Source organism: Arthrobotrys flagrans (genome assembly GCF_004000055.1).
Source record: "Arthrobotrys flagrans strain CBS H-5679 chromosome Unknown unitig_3, whole genome shotgun sequence".
Classification (NCBI taxonomy): domain Eukaryota; kingdom Fungi; phylum Ascomycota; class Orbiliomycetes; order Orbiliales; family Orbiliaceae; genus Arthrobotrys; species Arthrobotrys flagrans.
In genome coordinates this window covers 3,589,913-3,608,312 of record NW_027137547.1, presented here as the reverse complement: position 1 = coordinate 3,608,312, position 18,400 = coordinate 3,589,913, and the positions used below count along the sequence as shown (strand labels likewise).

Genomic DNA, 18,400 nt, shown 5'->3' with positions numbered 1-18,400 from the left:
TGAAGTATATGTACCGCTAGTTCCCTCTAGCACATGGTGGGTAATTAGCCAACATAACCTTCATTCCTTACCACGATCATGGTTCAAGCAGGAAATTGGCCTCCATAGCACAACGGTCGTTATTATAGTTCGGCGCTCTAGGCAAATGAAACTCATCTCTGGTACGGCATCTGGTTACCGGAAAACGGTTTTACCATGATACCTATGTATTGTAATGTACCTATTCAACAGTACATAGTAGAATTCTATACCCACTTTTCGAATCGATATATTGTTTAATTACATTTACGTTTCACACCAAATTAGACTTTGCAAATCTCGACCTTGATATCTGAAGGCTGTTGCCTACAGCAGAAGCCACCAAACGATACGATTTGTCGCAGTTGCTAGCCATTGCGAGCCACCATCTGTGCGTGGCTTTCATTTTGCTTCATATGCAGGACTGGCCAAAGAAGCTAGTAGAGGTACTTGAGTGTCTTTACTGCTGCGAATACGCATGCCCAGATGTAAGCTCGCAGCCCCATTCTCACGAGATGCATCTCTTAGTCTTGATTCCAGCATGGCCGAGGTCGAAAGAGGTATGTAATATCCGATCCTGCCGTTAGGACTCTTTTTTGGCGGACATTTTGAGCATTCGTTCCTGCAACAAACCGCTTCTTTTATCAACACAAGTCTGTGAGTTCGATGTTACTAATCTATTACTACACTCTGCCAAAACTAGAGGCGGCGTCAAAGTCTCTTCTGCATTACAGGAATTTAGCAGCGGTTCAGCCCGCAGAGGGCTTTCAGAGCCCATCATTGGTGGTCTTAATCACGAGGCCAATAACGGCCGGCCAACGGGAGACTGTCGGACCTGTCACGATAGCAAGCGAGAAAAGAAAATTACCTGAAAGCAAGGAGACTATCATCTTTCACCATGCATGCCGTGCTTGCATAAAAGAGGGGTACAGTAGCTTATCATGGCAGAAAAACCGCTGGCTGAGTGGCTTGCATGAGAGAAGAAAAAAAAAAAACCCCCCCTTTCTCCTTGATGGCGGGGCCACCAGAAAGCCTGCTTTTATGGTACGAACACGATCGATATCTTCCAACAAGAATACGCTGATTACGTTAATGATAGCCCTCCCACAGCTAGCTTGCCAAAACTGAGCCTGTGTAAGTCCGCTCGTGGATGTAAAACCCGCGGAATGCTTTGGCGCTGAGACATCCGGCTGATATTGATATAAGAGTCTGGTTTGCCTTCTTCGTCAATAAATCTGATTAAGAGTGAGGAATGTGGCGCCCACGGTAGCTTCACTGCCACGCATGGCGCAACCGGCCGAATCCTCATGAAATAGAATGTTGTGGCACATGACGATTTCATGATAGATACTTAGGGATATGCACATATATTATGTGAATACGCTGCTCATACAGCTAGCTATGGGACAAGCAGGGACAGGAACTCGGAAAGCATCGCCGTTTTCAGCAGGCTATAGATTCAACCAATTGATATCCGGTTAAAACGAGAAATAACTCGATGGCTCTGGTAAAACGCACGCCACAGCTTGTACATGCCATTCTCAGAAGCGAAAGATGACCTTCTGGACCTCAGCCTTATCAAATTTCTCATACGCCGCCACAGCATCCGACAAGTTCATGTGGTAGTTTGTTAAGAACCTAGCAGCAGAATTTCCAAAAGTCAGGAGCGGCACATGCCATCGAATAGGAAGAATAAAGTCCAACCGCAACTTGGTGAGGCCAACTGCATTACATACCTAAGCTTCTCATACTGACTCTTTAACAGGGTGAGCGCCTCATCATAGACCGACCTTACAGGACACCTCCCGAATTGCAGTTTCAAGTTCTTCGCATACATTTCTGCTCCGGAAAATGGCAACTGTTATTGTGGTATCTCAAGTCAGCCGCGAGCAGATCCTCTTTTGGGCATCCATCTTGCATAATGACATAGCTGTGTCACATAAAAGACAACTTGCAACTAGACGCACAACAAGAAGGACCTTACCTCCGCGTTATGAACTCCAATACTACTAATACCTCCCCAGGGTCGAACTAAGTCATAGGCAAACCTTAAGGCTTTACTCGAACCCACAATCTCAACAACAGCATCTGCACCCCTTCCTTCAGTGGCGTCCTGTATACGCCTCTTGATCCCGTCGATGCCGCCTTCATATGAACTGAAATTGAGCGGCTGGGCACCAAGTGAAGCTGCGAGCTCGAGCCTAGACTCGACGGAGTCTATCACGAACACCTGTTTAGGGTTGAAAGATTGAAGAGCCACCAGGGCACAAATACCCACAGGTCCGAGACCAAGAACTACAAATATTGCGTCGGATGGAGGTTGTGAGGATGGGAGCATCTTAATTGCATTAGAAACAGCAAAGTAGCCTCTTCTCAGCGAATATGTGGCGTCAGTTTTGTCTTTCCCGAATGACGTCTAGCTTGCGGATAGGAATTCGAAGCCGAAACAAAACCACTCAATACGTACGTTGGGAATATATCAGCCATAAGAATATACATATCCTCCGGCACACCCTCCGCGACCTTGCTGATTGTTCCGTTGGCAAGTGGCACCCTCACATACTCGGCTTGAGACCCTTCAAGGGCTGGAGACCCGAAGAGCTTGCATTTGTCACAGCGGGACGATTGACCGTTCTTGCAATAAAAGCATGTCCCACTAGATCCGGTAACCGGTGGGCATTAGTGCATTAAACTTATGGATGGAGCTCTTGGTAGATATCGAATACAGACCACGAGATCGTGAATGGCGCCACAACTTTGTCGCCAACTTTGACACTAGTTACAGCAGATCCAACTTCTACCACGGTTCCCACAAATTCGTGTCCCTAATTCGGAGTATTTTAGTATAGAGAACACCCGTTTATTGGCTATATACTGCACTGCAATCCATATTATATTGCAGCGCTAACTAACCATGATAAATCCAGTCACATCCTTCTTCTCGACGCCTCGATAAACGTGTAGCTCACTAGATGGGTGCCTCAAATTAGCTCGTAATGTTTCTGCTTACTATGCTATTAAGGAAATGCCCGAAGTTTCCGCCGGAACATTCTCATAAACTCTTAGTATAATTTCCGATTTCCGATTGAACAGATTTGATAAAATTTGGCTACCAATTAAGTCGTGAAGTGTTGTAATTTCATAACTCGCAGGGATCCTTTGCCTACCTTCCACACAACCCCGCATAGTCAACTTTACAGATGACATCGTCAGGTTCCTGGGTTTGCGGGATTGGCCGTTCTTCTACCGCGATCCACTTTGGACCTTTGAATACTACTGCCTTCATCGTTTGTGCCATTGTGACCAAAAGACGGGAAATTAGTGTTTAAATGCAAATGGGATTAAAGAAAAGGTGGCGGTGCGGGCTGTAAATTTGTGGAGATTGAATGCTGCATAAAAAAGATTACAATTAAATTTTGACAAAAATCCTCAATTTATAGTCGGTCGCCTTTGAAGTCGCGCTCTAGACTTTCGAATTCGTTTTTTGTGATACAGGTTCTAATCGCGGTTCTGGCCGCTGGGAATAGCCGAGTCTTCAAGTCATACGGCTTATTTCATCCCGATGGCCTTTGATGGCCCTGTAAGCTTGTTACATAATATCGCGGCGTCAGAAAAATTTGTTGCAAACGGGTTATCTCTGAGACACTACCGAGGTCCGAATTTACGGACTGGACGGACCGGAGCACAATGGGGTGAGTCGACTAGGCTATTTCCCAGTAACACTGCGAGCTTCATATTTAGTCCTTACGCGAACCGGAGATCGGCCTTCTCGGTCGCGTATATCCTCGAAATCATCTGAGTGGGTGCGAAATATACAACAAAATCCTGTGTTGTCAACTTACCCTAAAGTTGATCGAAATTGGTTCGTAACCTAGCGACCGTACAAGACTAAATTGTAAGCTGGACGATAATGTTAGTTTCGCAATACTAACCACTGATTAGTTACAACCCTGTTATGAAATGATTTAAAACTTCCATGGGATTGTGAGTGAGTAATTCGTTAATTACGTTAAACAACTCGGCATTGCCTTCAACTCCGCATTGCTTGAAGCTACACTTCTATCGCAACCATAAAGGCTGCATATGTATGTTATTCAGATTGATTGATCTTGGGGGGAAATGATTCAAAATTTTGGGATTCATGTGGTAAAATTTTGTTCCTACAGTCACATAGCTAGTAGAGGGTAGTTCATGAAGATCTTGAGTTTTATTCTCGACGATCTATCGTTCGCTCAAGCTCCTGGATTGTATATGTAGTGGCAATTCCACTAATGCTGGACACTACAGGATACTCAAATTGAATGAGAGAGGAGTAAAAACGGATAAAAGTAAACGAGAATCTCACCACTGCGTAGATTGCTGTCTATAAAAGTCTACAAGCATGATGAAAATCTTTGAATAATAGTAATGCGATCTAAGTTCAAGTGATCTATCCGCAACAATTTCGATACATCGATTTAGAATAGGAGCTACCAAGCACAAAAAATATAGAATTATATCTGGCTAAATTTCGATTTTGTTTAACAATGCTTTGAATAAATTATGATAAAAAATGCCCCCTACCCATCGTCGTGATCGAGCGGAATACTCTCCTGCGAATATATATATTCGATGATAAGTGAATATAACAACCCGGATATTACTCGGACCTTTTCGAAGCACGGACGCTATACTCTGTAGAAGAATTATTTCGAGAAATGCCCCATCAAAAAATGTAGGTTTGAAAGTTAAACCCGTCGTGCAACGTTAGCACACTCCTAGTATAGGGTCAAGTTTAACTTTTAAATAAAGATCGATAGGGATCCACCAGGACTTTAGAGTGGGGCGTAGTAGCCAGAGCCTAATGGTGACTAGTCTCAGCACAGGCCTTCCTGGCCTCCAACCTCGGCTAAACTTATAAGATACCGATATCTCAGTGTTCTTGGATTTCTTGGTCTGCGAAAACTAGGCCCAATTCTTCGAAGACTTCGCCATCAACATTCGGGATATCGATAGCTTCCTCATTCTTAATTCTAGGAGGTGTGCAAATATACTAGTACCAATTAGTTGTAGGAGTTATTATTCCTAACACTCGGGTCTAAAGCAATAGGCTTGAAGGAAAGCTGGTCTTTTAGATTATGCTATAGTAAGGCAGTGAATTATGGATTGCATTGGATTCGAACTTGATGACAGGCAAGCGTTGTGTTTTTCGTGTTGGAATGAGGTTGTCTGCACATGGTGACACCAAGTCTTCAGCCAAATAGGGAAATATGCGAGAATATACAAGTAATCTACGCTAATCAGATAAAAGAAAGTCCCGGATGGTCCTATACTGGCATTTTTTGTTAAGAGGGCCGGCATGTACGTACCCTCTTCTACTTCACTGGATTCTCTCGATCGATACTGTACATAGATGTTCTAACATACAACAAACGGTTTATAAATTCTGAACATTGTTTTTCAGGTCGTCCAGTTTCAATGTTACTTAATAAGTATCAAATTCGAAACTAAATATATAACCCTCTGGATATGCCACTATGAAATGCCCCTACATACGGTCTACACATTCACAAATTTATGTAAAACCCCTAGGCAGTCTTCGTAGCCTCAACATGTTGCACTACACCATCATCCTTCTCTTTAATCTCCTCGGTCCTTTCCTCTAGTTCTTCACGGAGTCGAGCAATGTGCTCCTTGCTCCATCCCGGAATCCACCACGAAGAATCGAACAATTGATCCATATTCTCCAACGGAACCCGACTAGTTTCTGGAAGGATGCAGTAGAAGAATATTGCGTTGGTGAAATTGGCAATGATGAAGAACATAAAATACTTCCAGCCAACATTTTGAAGAGCGATAGGTGAAACTTGTCCAATTAATGTATTTGTGCTAGTTTTTCGAAAACCCAATATCAAATTAGCCATTATCGTAAACCAAAAGGTATCGGTGGAACATACGCAAATGAAGTCATTGTTGCAATTGCAACACCCTTGGATCTCGTCGCAGTATTGAAAATCTCGGCCTAATTTTGTGGAAAAATTTCGAAAAGGGTCAGCATTGGTTTCACAAGGTCTCAAAGACAACTGTTTAAGCTCCAATTAATCTGGAATTTTTCCATACCGGTATGATCCAAGATAGAGGTCCGCATGCAAAGGAGAAAGAGAATTGGTAGAGCCATGTCTAAGATCATTGTGTATTAGCGAGGTCCAGGTAATCGTAGGATTTAGAAGTTAGACTTCATATCATCTATCGTACCATAATAATGAAAGCCCAGTGCGCCCCAGTCGCATCTGTCCGTCCTCCATACTCCGCAACCAAAGCAGTCACGATAATCCATGCGACCATGTTGACAAGATTACCCAGAATCAAAACCCATCTTCTACCGAAACGGTCTATCAGTTGTTATATTAGCAAAGTGAATCAAGCAGTGTAGAATGATATTTAATAAAGGAACCTGGGTACCCACCGATGAACATGATACAACAAAACTGAGCAATAAGTGCGATAATGGAGTTAATGGCTTGTAATAAGAGAGTGGTGCTGGTACTAATCCCGATTTCTTTGAAGATGGACGGTGCATAGTATTGGATGAAACTGACACCAGTCATCTGAATACTTCCTTGAACACTAACGGCGATGAAAAGCCTCTTGAAATTAAGTTTATTTGTAATCAACTGAGACCACTTCTTCGCCTCATTGTCGTGCTCGACAGTGATGCTCATTTGGATAGCTTCAAATTCTGCTCTGACAAAAGCATCCGTTTGGTCACCGTTGGCATGAAGCTGAGCCAAAACAGCGAGACCTTTTTCTGTTCTTCCCTTGTCAATCAACCAACGAGGTGACTCCGGCATGAAGAAAATGCAAGTTCCCAATACGATGGCCGGAACCATTTGCAAAGCCAGAGGAATCCGCCACTGGCCATCATCGCTCAAGTGGATATATGTACCGTATCCGGCCCAAGTTGCTATGAGGGCACCGATACCCAACATAAACTGCTGCAAGGCAGTAATTCGGCCACGGATGGATGGGTGGGCAAGCTCTGCTTGATATAGAGGAACAATCATAACTAGGATACCGACACTTTAGATTTGTAATGTTAGCGCTTAAATGTTGTAGATAAGAGTGCAAAGGGGTTTTGAATCTAATGATATAAAGCAGGGTGCTTACCCGGCCCCTGTAATAGCCCTACCGGACCAAAGGTATGCCAACGACTATACATATCCGTTACTCAGCTATGTCACAATGAATTTCTAGCAGAAGGGTAGCGCACCTGAGCTGCGGTCTGTAGACATGCTCCCAACAAGAATATAACTGTGGCGATAGAGATTGTGATACGTCGACCATACCAGTCTGATAGGTAGCTGGCAATGAATGCACCGATAAAACCACCTCCAGTAAATGTTGAAACAACGGCGCCACTGACCAGAAAGCTATATCAATTTTCTTCACTTGATGAGTATGGATCTTAGTTGCTCACATTTCATCAGGGTCGTTTCCGAATCTCGAAATAAAGGTTTCGCATTGAACTACTTCGGCAATGACGCCCTTTGAGTCGTTAAGAGTATTAAGTTATTAACATAATGTTTGGGAAAATAGGGCGTAGATATATTGCGAGTGATAACTAACCAAATCATAACCGAATAAAAAAGATCCCAAGGAAGCAAATACTCCCACTAGGAATTGGTACCATTTTGGTGGTAGAGGCATACTGGCAACAATTTACTGGGATTAGAAGAGCTATTGACTCGAAATTATGGGATTTCCAGAATTACGGGGAGTACAGCGCTGAGACTATTTGCGGAGAACCGTCGCTTTATGTATTGTCGATCACCGTCTGAAGTTCGGCTCTCGACATTGGAAGAATCACTCACAGTTGACATGATGACTCTCTAAAATTGTCCAATCATGGGAGGGGAACATTCTTGCGTACTTCTAGCTCTGCTTTTGGACCTATAGATGCTGGATGGCTATTAAGAACCTCGGTACATACGTACCAGCGTCACGAAGTCTCAAATAAACTTTACTGTTGATCGTGTGGGCGTCGCATGAACGTGCGCGCGGGGTCCGTCGAGCAGATTCTCCATGGATCCACAATCGATGCAATCTTAAGACCTGGACAGAGTCTTTTTGGGTTATAAACCGAGTGGAATAGAAGCCGAACTTTGGTATCATGGGTCTGATTCAATTAATATTCATGTACATCTATTAAAATATGTGAGCGGGGTATCTCACTCCGAGACAGGATATATGCTGATCCCATAGCATGCTACATGCGCATGTTGTTGACATTCTCATAGATGGGATAAACTCTTGTTGCATTCTGTGCTCCTGAAACCAAGGTCGAGAATATTAAGACGCTATGTTTTTCCATCAATAAGAGGCCGAGACTGGGGATGTGTGACATGGATCCTTGGGTTCGGCTCGTATCTCGACACGAAATTCCTATATTCGCTTGACGTCAGCCGAACCCTCAGCTCAGCTCAGAAACCTTAACACGACTCCGCATTTTACTCCAGACCGGGTGGGAATTCGGCATCCAACCCACATTGGGGGCATTTCAAACAGACGGCTCGGAAAGATTTAGGCTAGTCCATGGTAACTCCGGTTATTTCTAAGCTTTAAGCGTGGGTTTTCGCTGCAAAATGGGTCCTCTGCTGCCAGTTCGGCGTAATCAGGCTTGTTAAAAAGGCTTATTTCAATGACCTATATAACTAAATTGAAACACTCCGATGAATTCCTACACTGGGGAGCTCTGGTGGGGCACTGGTCAGACGTTATCCCGATAAAGATGCGACAAATGTTTTTGCCAGTGCATTGTCATGAATTTAAAGTCGGTCGATGGCTTCTTCTAAATAGGTGCTGAGTCGATATACTTCCTCTCTTTGTACTATCAACAGAATTACGATTGATTGATTGGCAAAATGACGACCTTTACCAAGACATCAAGTAAAACGGAAGCCTCAATACTTGTTGATGGCCGCCGCGCACTCTATGATATCGATCCTCTAATTTACTCTGGGTTTACGGAGTAAGTTTGTCAATTATTCGAGAATATTCAAATTCGATCTTGAAGACTGCTTTACTATAAGATCGGGGTTAGTTCTGTTGCTTATATTTCGGTCTTAACAAAATAGGCACATGGGAAGATGCATATATGATGGAATATACGACCCAGGGAATCCCCTCTCCAACTCGAAAGGGTTTCGAAAGGATGTTATGGATGCACTCCGAGATCTTAAGGTGCCATGTTTTCGATACCCGGGAGGGAATTTCGTTTGCACATATTCTTGGTTAGACGGAGTTGGGCCGCGTGAAAGTCGACCGAAACGCCCCGAGCTTGCCTGGAAAGGTGTTGAAAGTAATCAATTCGGGACGGATGATTTCATGGAATGGTGTGAGGAGCTTGGTTCGGAGCCGTATATCTGTCTAAACATGGCAACTGGAACCCTTATGGAAGGTTCGTTATACTATATGTGACCCATTCAAACTTGTTTTAAGGCTTAACTAAGAATTCATGTGTGGGGTTGGGTAGCCTTGGGATGGCTAGAGTATTGTAACTTAGACCAAGATACCTATTACGCTAACCTACGGCGAAAAAATGGAAGGGATAAACCTTATAAAGTAAAATATTGGGCGCTTGGAAACGAGATGTGGGGTCCGTGGTATGTATTCGAATACATTTACTTTATAGTGATTTGAAGTTGCCGTATCACTAACTTTTCAAATCCGTAATCTATAAAGGCAAGTCGGGCAAATGACGAAAGAGGATTACGCAAAGAAAGCACACCAATGGGGCAAAGGTATAGACACGTATCTGTACCCAGGTATTCTATTATTGGACTGACTTTCGTAGCTTTGAAGCTCCTCGATCCAAGTATTAAACTTATTTTATGTGGAGAGAACGGCACTAGCGACTGGGATAGATACGTTTTGCAGAATTCTATTGAATATATCGATATGCACTCCATCCATATTTATACCGCCGACCCCGAGCACGTTCCGAATGTAATAGCTCCGCTATCTGCAGAACGTGCGATTGAGGTAACAGCTTCTTTAATCGACCTTGCACGCATTAACAACCGCTTCACGAACCCCCCAACTGCTGATACTCACATAATTCACAAACCGACAATTTGTTTTGACGAATGGAACGTTTGGATGTATACTCGAGCACCTGGAGATCAGGGTGCGGAAGAGAGATACACTCTATCGGATGCGCTAGCTGTTGGTGTTTGGTTGAATGTTTTCGTTCGTCAGGCTAGGTATTTAGGAATGGCGAATATAGCCCAGTCTGTGAATGTGATATCTCCTTTAATGTCAACTAAGGGAGGTATTGTCAAACAGACATCATATTTTATTCTATATCTTTTCTCTAACTATATGAAAGGGAAAACTTTGGGGGTTCACCTAAGCGCTGGAACCTATGAGGGTAGAACGGCGCCAGAATGGATTAGGACAACGATGGATGCGCCTTGGCTCGACGTCTCTGGCGCTATTTCCGAGGATGGTTTTATAAACCTAAGTGTGGTCAATATCTCAGAGGATGAAGATATTCTAACGGAAGTATCTATCCCGGAGGGCACTAAGGTCCAGGTTTTTAAGATAGGAGGGAGTAAGTTCAAGATCACTGATACAAATATGGCCGGAGAAGAAGTCATAAATATCCAAGAGGATACCTGGACAGCGGGTGGCAGGTTTAATTTCGAGAAGAGGAGCTATACCCTCCTGCGTTGGACATGAGCTTGAAGTTTCAAGCATGAAACCTAATATTTGGGCCGTGAGATTTAGATTTAGATCTCGCAGAAAGTAATGGGCTTGAGATTTTTGAATTTTGGCCTGGCCCGCTATATATCGCTATATATTCTGTAGTTTAGCTTAAGGATAGACGTGAATGTATTGAATAAACTGTGGAGTACATACGAGTATACTGAGACTTAATCAGAATAAATAAAAAGTCGGTCGGAATTTCCATTTCAGATATAATGCTTTATACTGTAGCTTATGCTCGAGGTACTCTATCAATCCACTTTTAAATTCAACATCGTATTATCATCTAGGCCTCATTGTCCACACACCTTCAACGGCGAGAGTTGAGTTGAGTAGCTTTTCCGACTGTCAGATTGCAGAATGTTGGATATCTTGTGTTGCCCGGGTTTCTAAACGTTTTGAACTTCTGCGATTCGCCACGCAAGCAACTTTGTCAGCAACAAGAGACGCGTCAGAAAAGTGATTACGAATCCGCGCTCTGAGCTTCTTTTATAAGTATTAGCTGTCGCAGGCCACCGGACGGAGCTGCGTACCTTGAATCGCGGCAATCTTTTCAGTGTGGTGGCGGTACCAACTTGCCTAACGGTGTACCAATTGAACCACAAAATCCCACCCTCTTCAACACGACGTCTCTAGGCCTACATAATTTATCGACTGCATTCGCAACCATGGCTGACGAGGCAAAGGAACTAAACCTTCTCAAAAATGTAGAGAACAGGATCGTTTTTGCCCAAAATGATGCGGCTCTTCAGGTAAATGGCAACGGACCATCAGCATCATTCTAGAAAGTCGTCGTGCTTACCGTTCTGTGTAGACGATTTTGAAGACATTTCTATGTCCTATGCTTCTGAAACTCGAGTCACCCCATGCGGCCGTACGGGAGAAAACTATCTCGATATGCCAGCATATTAATACAAGGATCAAGCCATCAGGAATACAACTGCCGGTTGCCGCTTTGTTAACCCAATTTCAGACTGCAAATGCCGGTCTTCTACTCAAGAATTTCGACTTGATGTATATACAAAGGGGCCTGGAAAGAGTTCCAACTGATGTAAGCATGTAACAATCTGAGAGACTGCCCCAGCGTTAGAAAGGAATTCAACTAAGATAGGCTCTAACTAGGAACTGAAACCACTGTTACCTGGGATTTTACATGCATTCGATGAAATATCTGCGGGTCACTCCCGTACGATGTTCCAGATCCTGCTTAATACTCTTACGCAGCTACCTTCGCCTCCAGCAAGGGGTAGCCCGGCCGCCGCTGAGTACAGACAGCTACTTGACCTTGATAATCATGAGAAGGCTACTCTTTTCTTATCTCAAAAGTTCGAAGATCTTTTGTTGCTGACACTGGCACCATTTCAATCCTCCGAAACGGGAAACGGTTTATCTTGCCCGGGCCTTTCCGCTGAGCAATTTGAATTTCTTACGCTGGGGAAGAAAGAGACATTTTCGCATTCGCGTTTATCGAGCATCAAGCAGAGAGCCCTAGAATTCCTTGTTGTAGCTGGGTTCTCGGACAAAACCCTTTATTTTCCTTTCCTGATCGCCGCTGGTTCCGACTCCGGATCTCAGCTCATAAGCCTTGGCGAAGATGGATTGAAAAGGCTTACTGTCGACCTTGATCATCTAGAAATTTCGGATACGACGAAGCTAAATGAGAAGCTTACGAAACCAAATGACACAGGAGCTTACATCATACAGAAGCTCTACAATCTTTACCTCGGCGTTCCTGAGACGAGAACTCCTGCCGCAAGAGCTAATCTCAAAAGCAGGATCCTCAACATTCTATCAAAGTCAATACTTGCCTTGAAGGGAGAAGTCGTCCCTCCTACGAGAGTTCAAAAGCTGGTAGAGGAAGGACTCTTGGGCGACAATCCGGAATACAATTTCAAGTTTAGATCCTCAGTGTTTGCCTTTTTAGTCCACGTTACTCGTTTGGGAAGCGATAGTCTGATCCAAACAATTGGCTATGTTATTGTAGAGAACATTCGAACCTGGATATATGCTGACGGGTGGCCGAGAAGTACATCGGTCAACACCAGTCAACTCTCGAACCATCTAAGATCGCAAAGTTACATCACAATCGGCCTCTTGGCTCGGAGGGTACCAACCTTCATTGTGCAGAATGATCTACAGATTTTAAGGTTCCTTCTTTCTGCAGTCCGTGGTGAGGCTAAAGAGATGAAATCTTCGGCAGAGGAAGCAATTAGTTCAATTCTACCATGCTTTGCCCTGATGACTCAAACTCAACGGAGAGATGTCAAGGAACTCGCATTCCAAAGCCTCTTAGAGGACGGCGATACCTCGGGGTGGGGATCATATCTCAAAATCGCCAATAGGGCCTCATCTTTCGGAGACCCTGTCAGAATTTGGATGTGTCTTCTAGCCTGTGCTACGACAGTGGCAGGGGGCATTGAAGCATCGCGAGATCTTATTGACGACGGGAAGAAAGCATTGCATCCCTACTGGTTCAGTATTTTGCATCCACGAGCTCAATTACCGAAAAACAGTATCTCCGGAGACGACGCAACGTCCGATGGCGACAAAATGGATCTTGATCAAGAAGCCCCGGAAGACGAAAAGGCAAAATTTCAACCTCTGCTTATCTATCTTCTCTCGAAAGATGCTCGTCTTCCCAAAGCATTCGAAAACAGACTTACAACCGTCAAATCGGTCTATGGTGTGCCGATTTTCGTCCTGCCTGAGATGGTTACATTTCTTCGGAATGTACTCTTGATCAATTGCCTGGAGTATGGTGTATCACAAGAACAAACTGAAGGCAAAGGCACAGAGGATGCGCTTCTAGTAGATGGAGATTGGGATAATAGAATAAGTAGTGAATTGGCTACATCGGATAGGATGCGGTCTTTCGTTCGCCTGTATATCGGAAATACTGACGTTGCCTCTGATTATTTCGAATTGCTTCTTCGGGCGTTGTTAGATACATCCGACGCTTCAACATTTGGAAACATTTTGATGGAGTTCTTCCCTTTGCTTTCTTGGCCAATTTTAGAATGTCTCCTCAGAATATCTAGCCAAAACCAATGGGCTGAACTTAGCCGGATGGTTTGGCAAGGGAAACGCGCGGAAAGAGAGACCGCATCCTACCTACTCGGCACATTCAGGGCATTAGGGCCAAGCGACAATGGTGTACAAACCAAAGAGTGGCTAGATCTTCATATATCGCGAATCACGGCGTGGGAGTCCTGCCCAACGACAGTAAGTTATCTTCAGAATCCTTCAGAATCCTTCTTACAACATAAGTTTTGATCTAACGTTCTATACAGGAATCTAACAGAACGCATGGCTCGATCATTGCCACTTCGTACTACTTCTCCCGGTTAAATGTTGAGGCTCCCTACAAGAGAGCAGCGACATCCGCTAGTGATGAGGACGTCTCAAAGGCAATATCAGCTTACATAGACATCACTATTAACTCTCGAGATACTGAGTTCCGCGACGCTGCAATCGTTGCCTTGACACAATTATGTTATTTTAAAGCTGTTCGACCATCCCAAGTTGAGAAGGATTCAGAACTCTTTGAAAAACTCAGAACTCTGGGGAAATCAGGGCATGAAAAGGCAATCATTGCTCTCGGAGCGTTCAGTCTCATATACCCGGTAACTCCCAGCCCTGATGAGGCGATAGAGGAGAAGAAGGATCAAATCACAAAGATAAAAGAAATTCTCACGGGTATTCATGATAACAAAATGCCCGAGCTTTCATTCGCCACCGGAGAAGCATTGTCCGTTTTGGCGGCTGGATGGGACTCCCAGATCCTGGCCAGGAAAATGGATCTTATTGACGGAAAAGTCTCCGGGGCTGGCTTTAAAGAGAGAGACAACGGTCAGATATTAAGTAGCCTCGTTTCAGAGTTACTAGAAATGCGAACGAAAGGTGGAAGTGCGAGCTTTCGGAAAGCGGCTTGTGTCTGGCTTCTTAGTATGGTACAGTACTGCGGACACCTAGACCAAGTTCGTGAAAGATTCGAGGATATCCATACCGCCTTCAGGTTATACTTAACGGACAGAGAAGAATTCGTCCAGGAGACCGCCTCTCGTGGTTTGACGAAAGTCTACGAACTTGGGGATAAGAGCTTGAAAGAAGAGCTAGTTAGAAACCTCGTATCCTCATTCACTGGAACGACGAAAACACTCGCGGGCCAGGTACAAGCGGATACCCAACTATTTGAGCCTGGCGCCTTGCCAACTGGTGATGGCTCCGTCTCAACTTACAAAGATATATTGTCCTTAGCGTCAGAAGTGGGCGACTCGAGTCTCGTTTACAAGTTCATGTCATTGGCGTCCCATTCCGCCATGTGGTCGAGCCGAGCAGCCTTTGGGCGATTCGGCTTGGGCACTATAATGTCGAATTCTGAAGAGATGTTCGCGGAGAACCCAAAACTCTATGCTAAACTTTTCAGATACCGATTTGATCCCAATCCGAATGTCCAACGCTCAATGAACGATATCTGGAAAGCTTTAGTCAAAAACCCAAGCGCTACGATCGACAAGCATTTCGATAATATCATGGAGGACCTTCTGAAGACAACCATTGATCGAGAGTGGAGAACGAGAGAAGCAAGCTGTGGGGCAATCGCTGATTTAATTCAAGGCCGACAACCCTCTCAAGTAAGCACCTTGATCCTGGATGTGTTTCTATCTCCTGACTAATTAAATTTGTGGCGCCAGTATGAGAAACATCTCCAAAACATATGGTCTATGAGTTTTAAAGTCCTTGACGACATCAAAGCATCAGTCCGGGAAGCGGCAATGAAACTGTGCCGAACCTTAACGAAATCACTGATCCACACAGTTTCTGATGAGCACAATACATCACCAAAGGATGCCAAAAAGGCATTGGATAATATCATGCCCTTCTTGATGGGCCCTAATGGCTTAGAAAACCAGGCTGAAGATGCCCAGATGCTGGCTTTGAGTAAGTATCCAACTAAATACATGGAAGTTCTATGCGTCTAACGATCTCGCGTTTAAAGAAACTCTACTTGACTTGGTTAAAAAATGCGGGCGTGTTTTACGGCCATATGTGCCAGATATGATTGATCAATTTTTGAACCTGCTCAGTTCCCTAGAACCACAAGCAATTAATTATCTACACCTCAATGCCGCGAAGTATAACTTGACTGAAGACAAGGTAAACTCCTCAACTCACTTGTTTTGAACTCCGGGGTAACGATTTCTTGGTGTAGATCGATGCCGCTAGATTATCCAGTGTCCGTGCATCGCCTATGATGTGAGTTGATCATTCAATTGGGGATAAAGGCATCCGTCGAATATTTTCCTGACTCTTTTCTTTTGCAGGGACGCTATCGAACGCTGTTTAGATATCGCAGACGCAGACGTCATGAAGGTATTTATCCCAAGATTGAACAAAGCTATTAAAAAGGTCGTCGGAATGCCATCGAAGGTCGGTTGCAGTAGAGTCGTCGTCACTTTGGTAATCCGGCATAGCTATCTCTTCAGACCATACGCAAATGATACCTTGAAGGTGATGTCTGCCGCCCTCGTCGATAGGAACGAAACCGTATCGGCATCATATGCTGCTGCTTGTGGCTATCTTGCAAGACTTTCTAGTGATGAAGCCGTCATCAAACTTTTACAATATGCCCAGAAACTTTATTTCGAGCAGCAAGGTATTTAAGCATTCTCCACCCTATTTGGGAAATGGTTACTTATTAAACGTGAAATTAGAGGAGCGAATACGGGTATTATCTGCGTCGCTGTTGAATGCTATTTCAAAACAGTAAGTGGGTCGTTGATTTACGGAAAACTCCGGTAAGGACTAGGGCTAAACCAATACTAACTACTTACGCAAAGTGCCTCGGATCGATTTCAGGCTCTTGCTTCAGATATTCTTCCATTTGCATTTGTCGCAAAGCATGATCCGGAAGAATCTGTTGCGGAAGAATATTCAAAATGCTGGTCCGACAATACAGGGGGCTCCGGGGCGGTAAAACTCTATCTGCCTGAGATCGGGGCTCTTGCTGGTGTCCATCTTGATTCAGCAAGATGGACGATTAAACAGACCGCAGCACTGTCAATCGCAGATATATGCGTTGTACTAGGTATCCCTGTTCCACAGGTTATGGCTGCCACATGCTATGTTCCACAGCTGACGGGTTCCATGGGCAGGCCCAGATCTCACCCAAGAACAACTCGATGTTGTGTATCCCCTTGCAGTCCGTAGTGTTGCAGGGAAGAGCTATCCGTCGAAGTACAGGGTCCTTGAAGGATTTGCAGCTCTTTGCACCTCGCCGAAGTTTACAGAGTCCCAGGAACTTAAAGAAGTTTCGAAGGTGAATTGAATATCAAACTAAAACCCAGATTTCCACAAACCCAGCTAATATGTTTATAGATTTTTCTTCGGGAGGCTAATCGAAATAATAAAGATTACCGCCCACACGCTTTTGACAGCTTGGCAAAATTTTTGAGGGTTCAGAGTGATACAAATTTGTACGACGAAGTAGTGGATATCGTAGGAAACGTGTTTGAAGCCGGTGTAATTACCGACGAGGATGAAATGGATACAGACACCCATGGTAAATCATCAGAGAGGCTGTGAGTGGAGAAAATTGTCCGAACCCTTCAATTGTGGCAGCTGAACTTATCCCAATCCGATGTTAGGTGGCAAATTACGCTAGCAAGCAGCCTTCAGCTTTTAGCTTCGAGCATGCACAAAAGATACCCAGATTCAGGTAGGTTTAAACGAGCACGAGTGCCCCCTTCAGCTCATGTGTAGACAGCGTGCCAATCTCCTGCTTGCTAACGCAATTTTTATTATTATTTTCTTTTCATTGCAGCCTCACAAGTGGAGACCCTCCTTGCGTTAGTCGAAAAACAATTACTGCCTAGCTGTAGCCGGGATGTGAAAATAGCAGCAATCGAGCTTGTCGAACAGATTTTATGTCGTCTACAAGATAACGGGCCATCAACTGCCGCCTCGCCTGTGGACCCGAAGACATGGAACAAGTCTCTCGTGCAGCTTTGGACTAACCTCAACCTGGTCTCAAAGGGGGCAAGTTCGGAGAATGAAAAAATTCGAAAGGAACTAAAAACCGCCACAGAAAAACTGTGCATATGGATGGGAAGGTTGCAAGTCGATGGGGATAGCATCTCGGAATTGGTACCAGCCCGGGATCAGGTTAACCAATTCCTTGGGCAGACATAAGTCATCAGATAAGGAATGCAACAATTGGCTCGTGAACCTGCTTTAGCGAGGCTCTGCCTCCCACCGTTTCATATAGAGGAAGGCTTTTTGCAACACGCCATCATGAGTAAATAACAATAATATCCTTAAGTTATCACAGGAAAAAAAAATCCATCTAGGATCACGCTTCTTTTAGGTATTATCCCGTAAATTAAGATCGTTGCTTTTGCTCGGAAGTAACTCGAAAGGGGATCTTGACAGCGTGACTATGTCATAGGTAAACTGGTCTTGAGATTATGTACAAAATTCTTCGACACATCCAAATGCAAGTGCCACCCAGGATTCTAATACATCCTGGGAAGTAACCGCACGAATGCAGGCGACTCCGAAATCGCCTCCACGCGCACATCAGAATCACCTCGCACGTTGAGCGTCTAGTCCAAATCAGTCCTGGCTAGTATGTACC

The 18,400-nt window shown here is 44.3% G+C and overlaps 4 protein-coding genes across 4 annotated transcripts; 2 read left to right on the top strand and 2 right to left on the bottom strand.

Moving 5' to 3' along the window:
• Positions 1–1,559: 1,559 nt before the first annotated feature.
• DFL_002436 (uncharacterized protein) lies at positions 1,560–3,316 on the bottom strand (the record flags this gene model as incomplete). Its single annotated transcript, XM_067631221.1, has 7 exons — positions 1,560–1,656; positions 1,755–1,876; positions 2,003–2,387; positions 2,486–2,674; positions 2,749–2,843; positions 2,932–2,986; positions 3,186–3,316. 7 exons carry the CDS (start codon positions 3,314–3,316, stop codon positions 1,560–1,562), a joined length of 1,074 nt encoding a protein of 357 aa, XP_067493788.1.
• A 2,269-nt stretch (positions 3,317–5,585) lies between these two features.
• DFL_002435 (uncharacterized protein) lies at positions 5,586–7,704 on the bottom strand (the record flags this gene model as incomplete). Its single annotated transcript, XM_067631220.1, has 9 exons — positions 5,586–5,886; positions 5,955–6,019; positions 6,118–6,177; positions 6,253–6,389; positions 6,464–7,077; positions 7,165–7,208; positions 7,268–7,415; positions 7,475–7,542; positions 7,624–7,704. The coding sequence occupies 9 exons, from the start codon at positions 7,702–7,704 to the stop codon at positions 5,586–5,588; spliced, it is 1,518 nt and encodes a 505-aa protein (XP_067493787.1).
• A 1,725-nt stretch (positions 7,705–9,429) lies between these two features.
• DFL_002434 (uncharacterized protein) lies at positions 9,430–10,737 on the top strand (the record flags this gene model as incomplete). Its single annotated transcript, XM_067631219.1, has 5 exons — positions 9,430–9,454; positions 9,530–9,659; positions 9,739–9,797; positions 9,851–10,327; positions 10,385–10,737. 5 exons carry the CDS (start codon positions 9,430–9,432, stop codon positions 10,735–10,737), a joined length of 1,044 nt encoding a protein of 347 aa, XP_067493786.1.
• A 695-nt stretch (positions 10,738–11,432) lies between these two features.
• On the top strand, positions 11,433–17,955 carry DFL_002433 (uncharacterized protein; the record flags this gene model as incomplete). The annotated part of the gene is made up of 14 exons (XM_067631218.1): positions 11,433–11,516; positions 11,579–11,815; positions 11,887–13,986; positions 14,055–15,398; positions 15,459–15,705; positions 15,764–15,921; positions 15,977–16,020; positions 16,089–16,420; positions 16,479–16,530; positions 16,605–16,852; positions 16,920–17,083; positions 17,143–17,345; positions 17,412–17,482; positions 17,663–17,955. The coding sequence occupies 14 exons, from the start codon at positions 11,433–11,435 to the stop codon at positions 17,953–17,955; spliced, it is 5,577 nt and encodes a 1,858-aa protein (XP_067493785.1).
• Between the last annotated feature and the right edge of the window lie 445 nt (positions 17,956–18,400).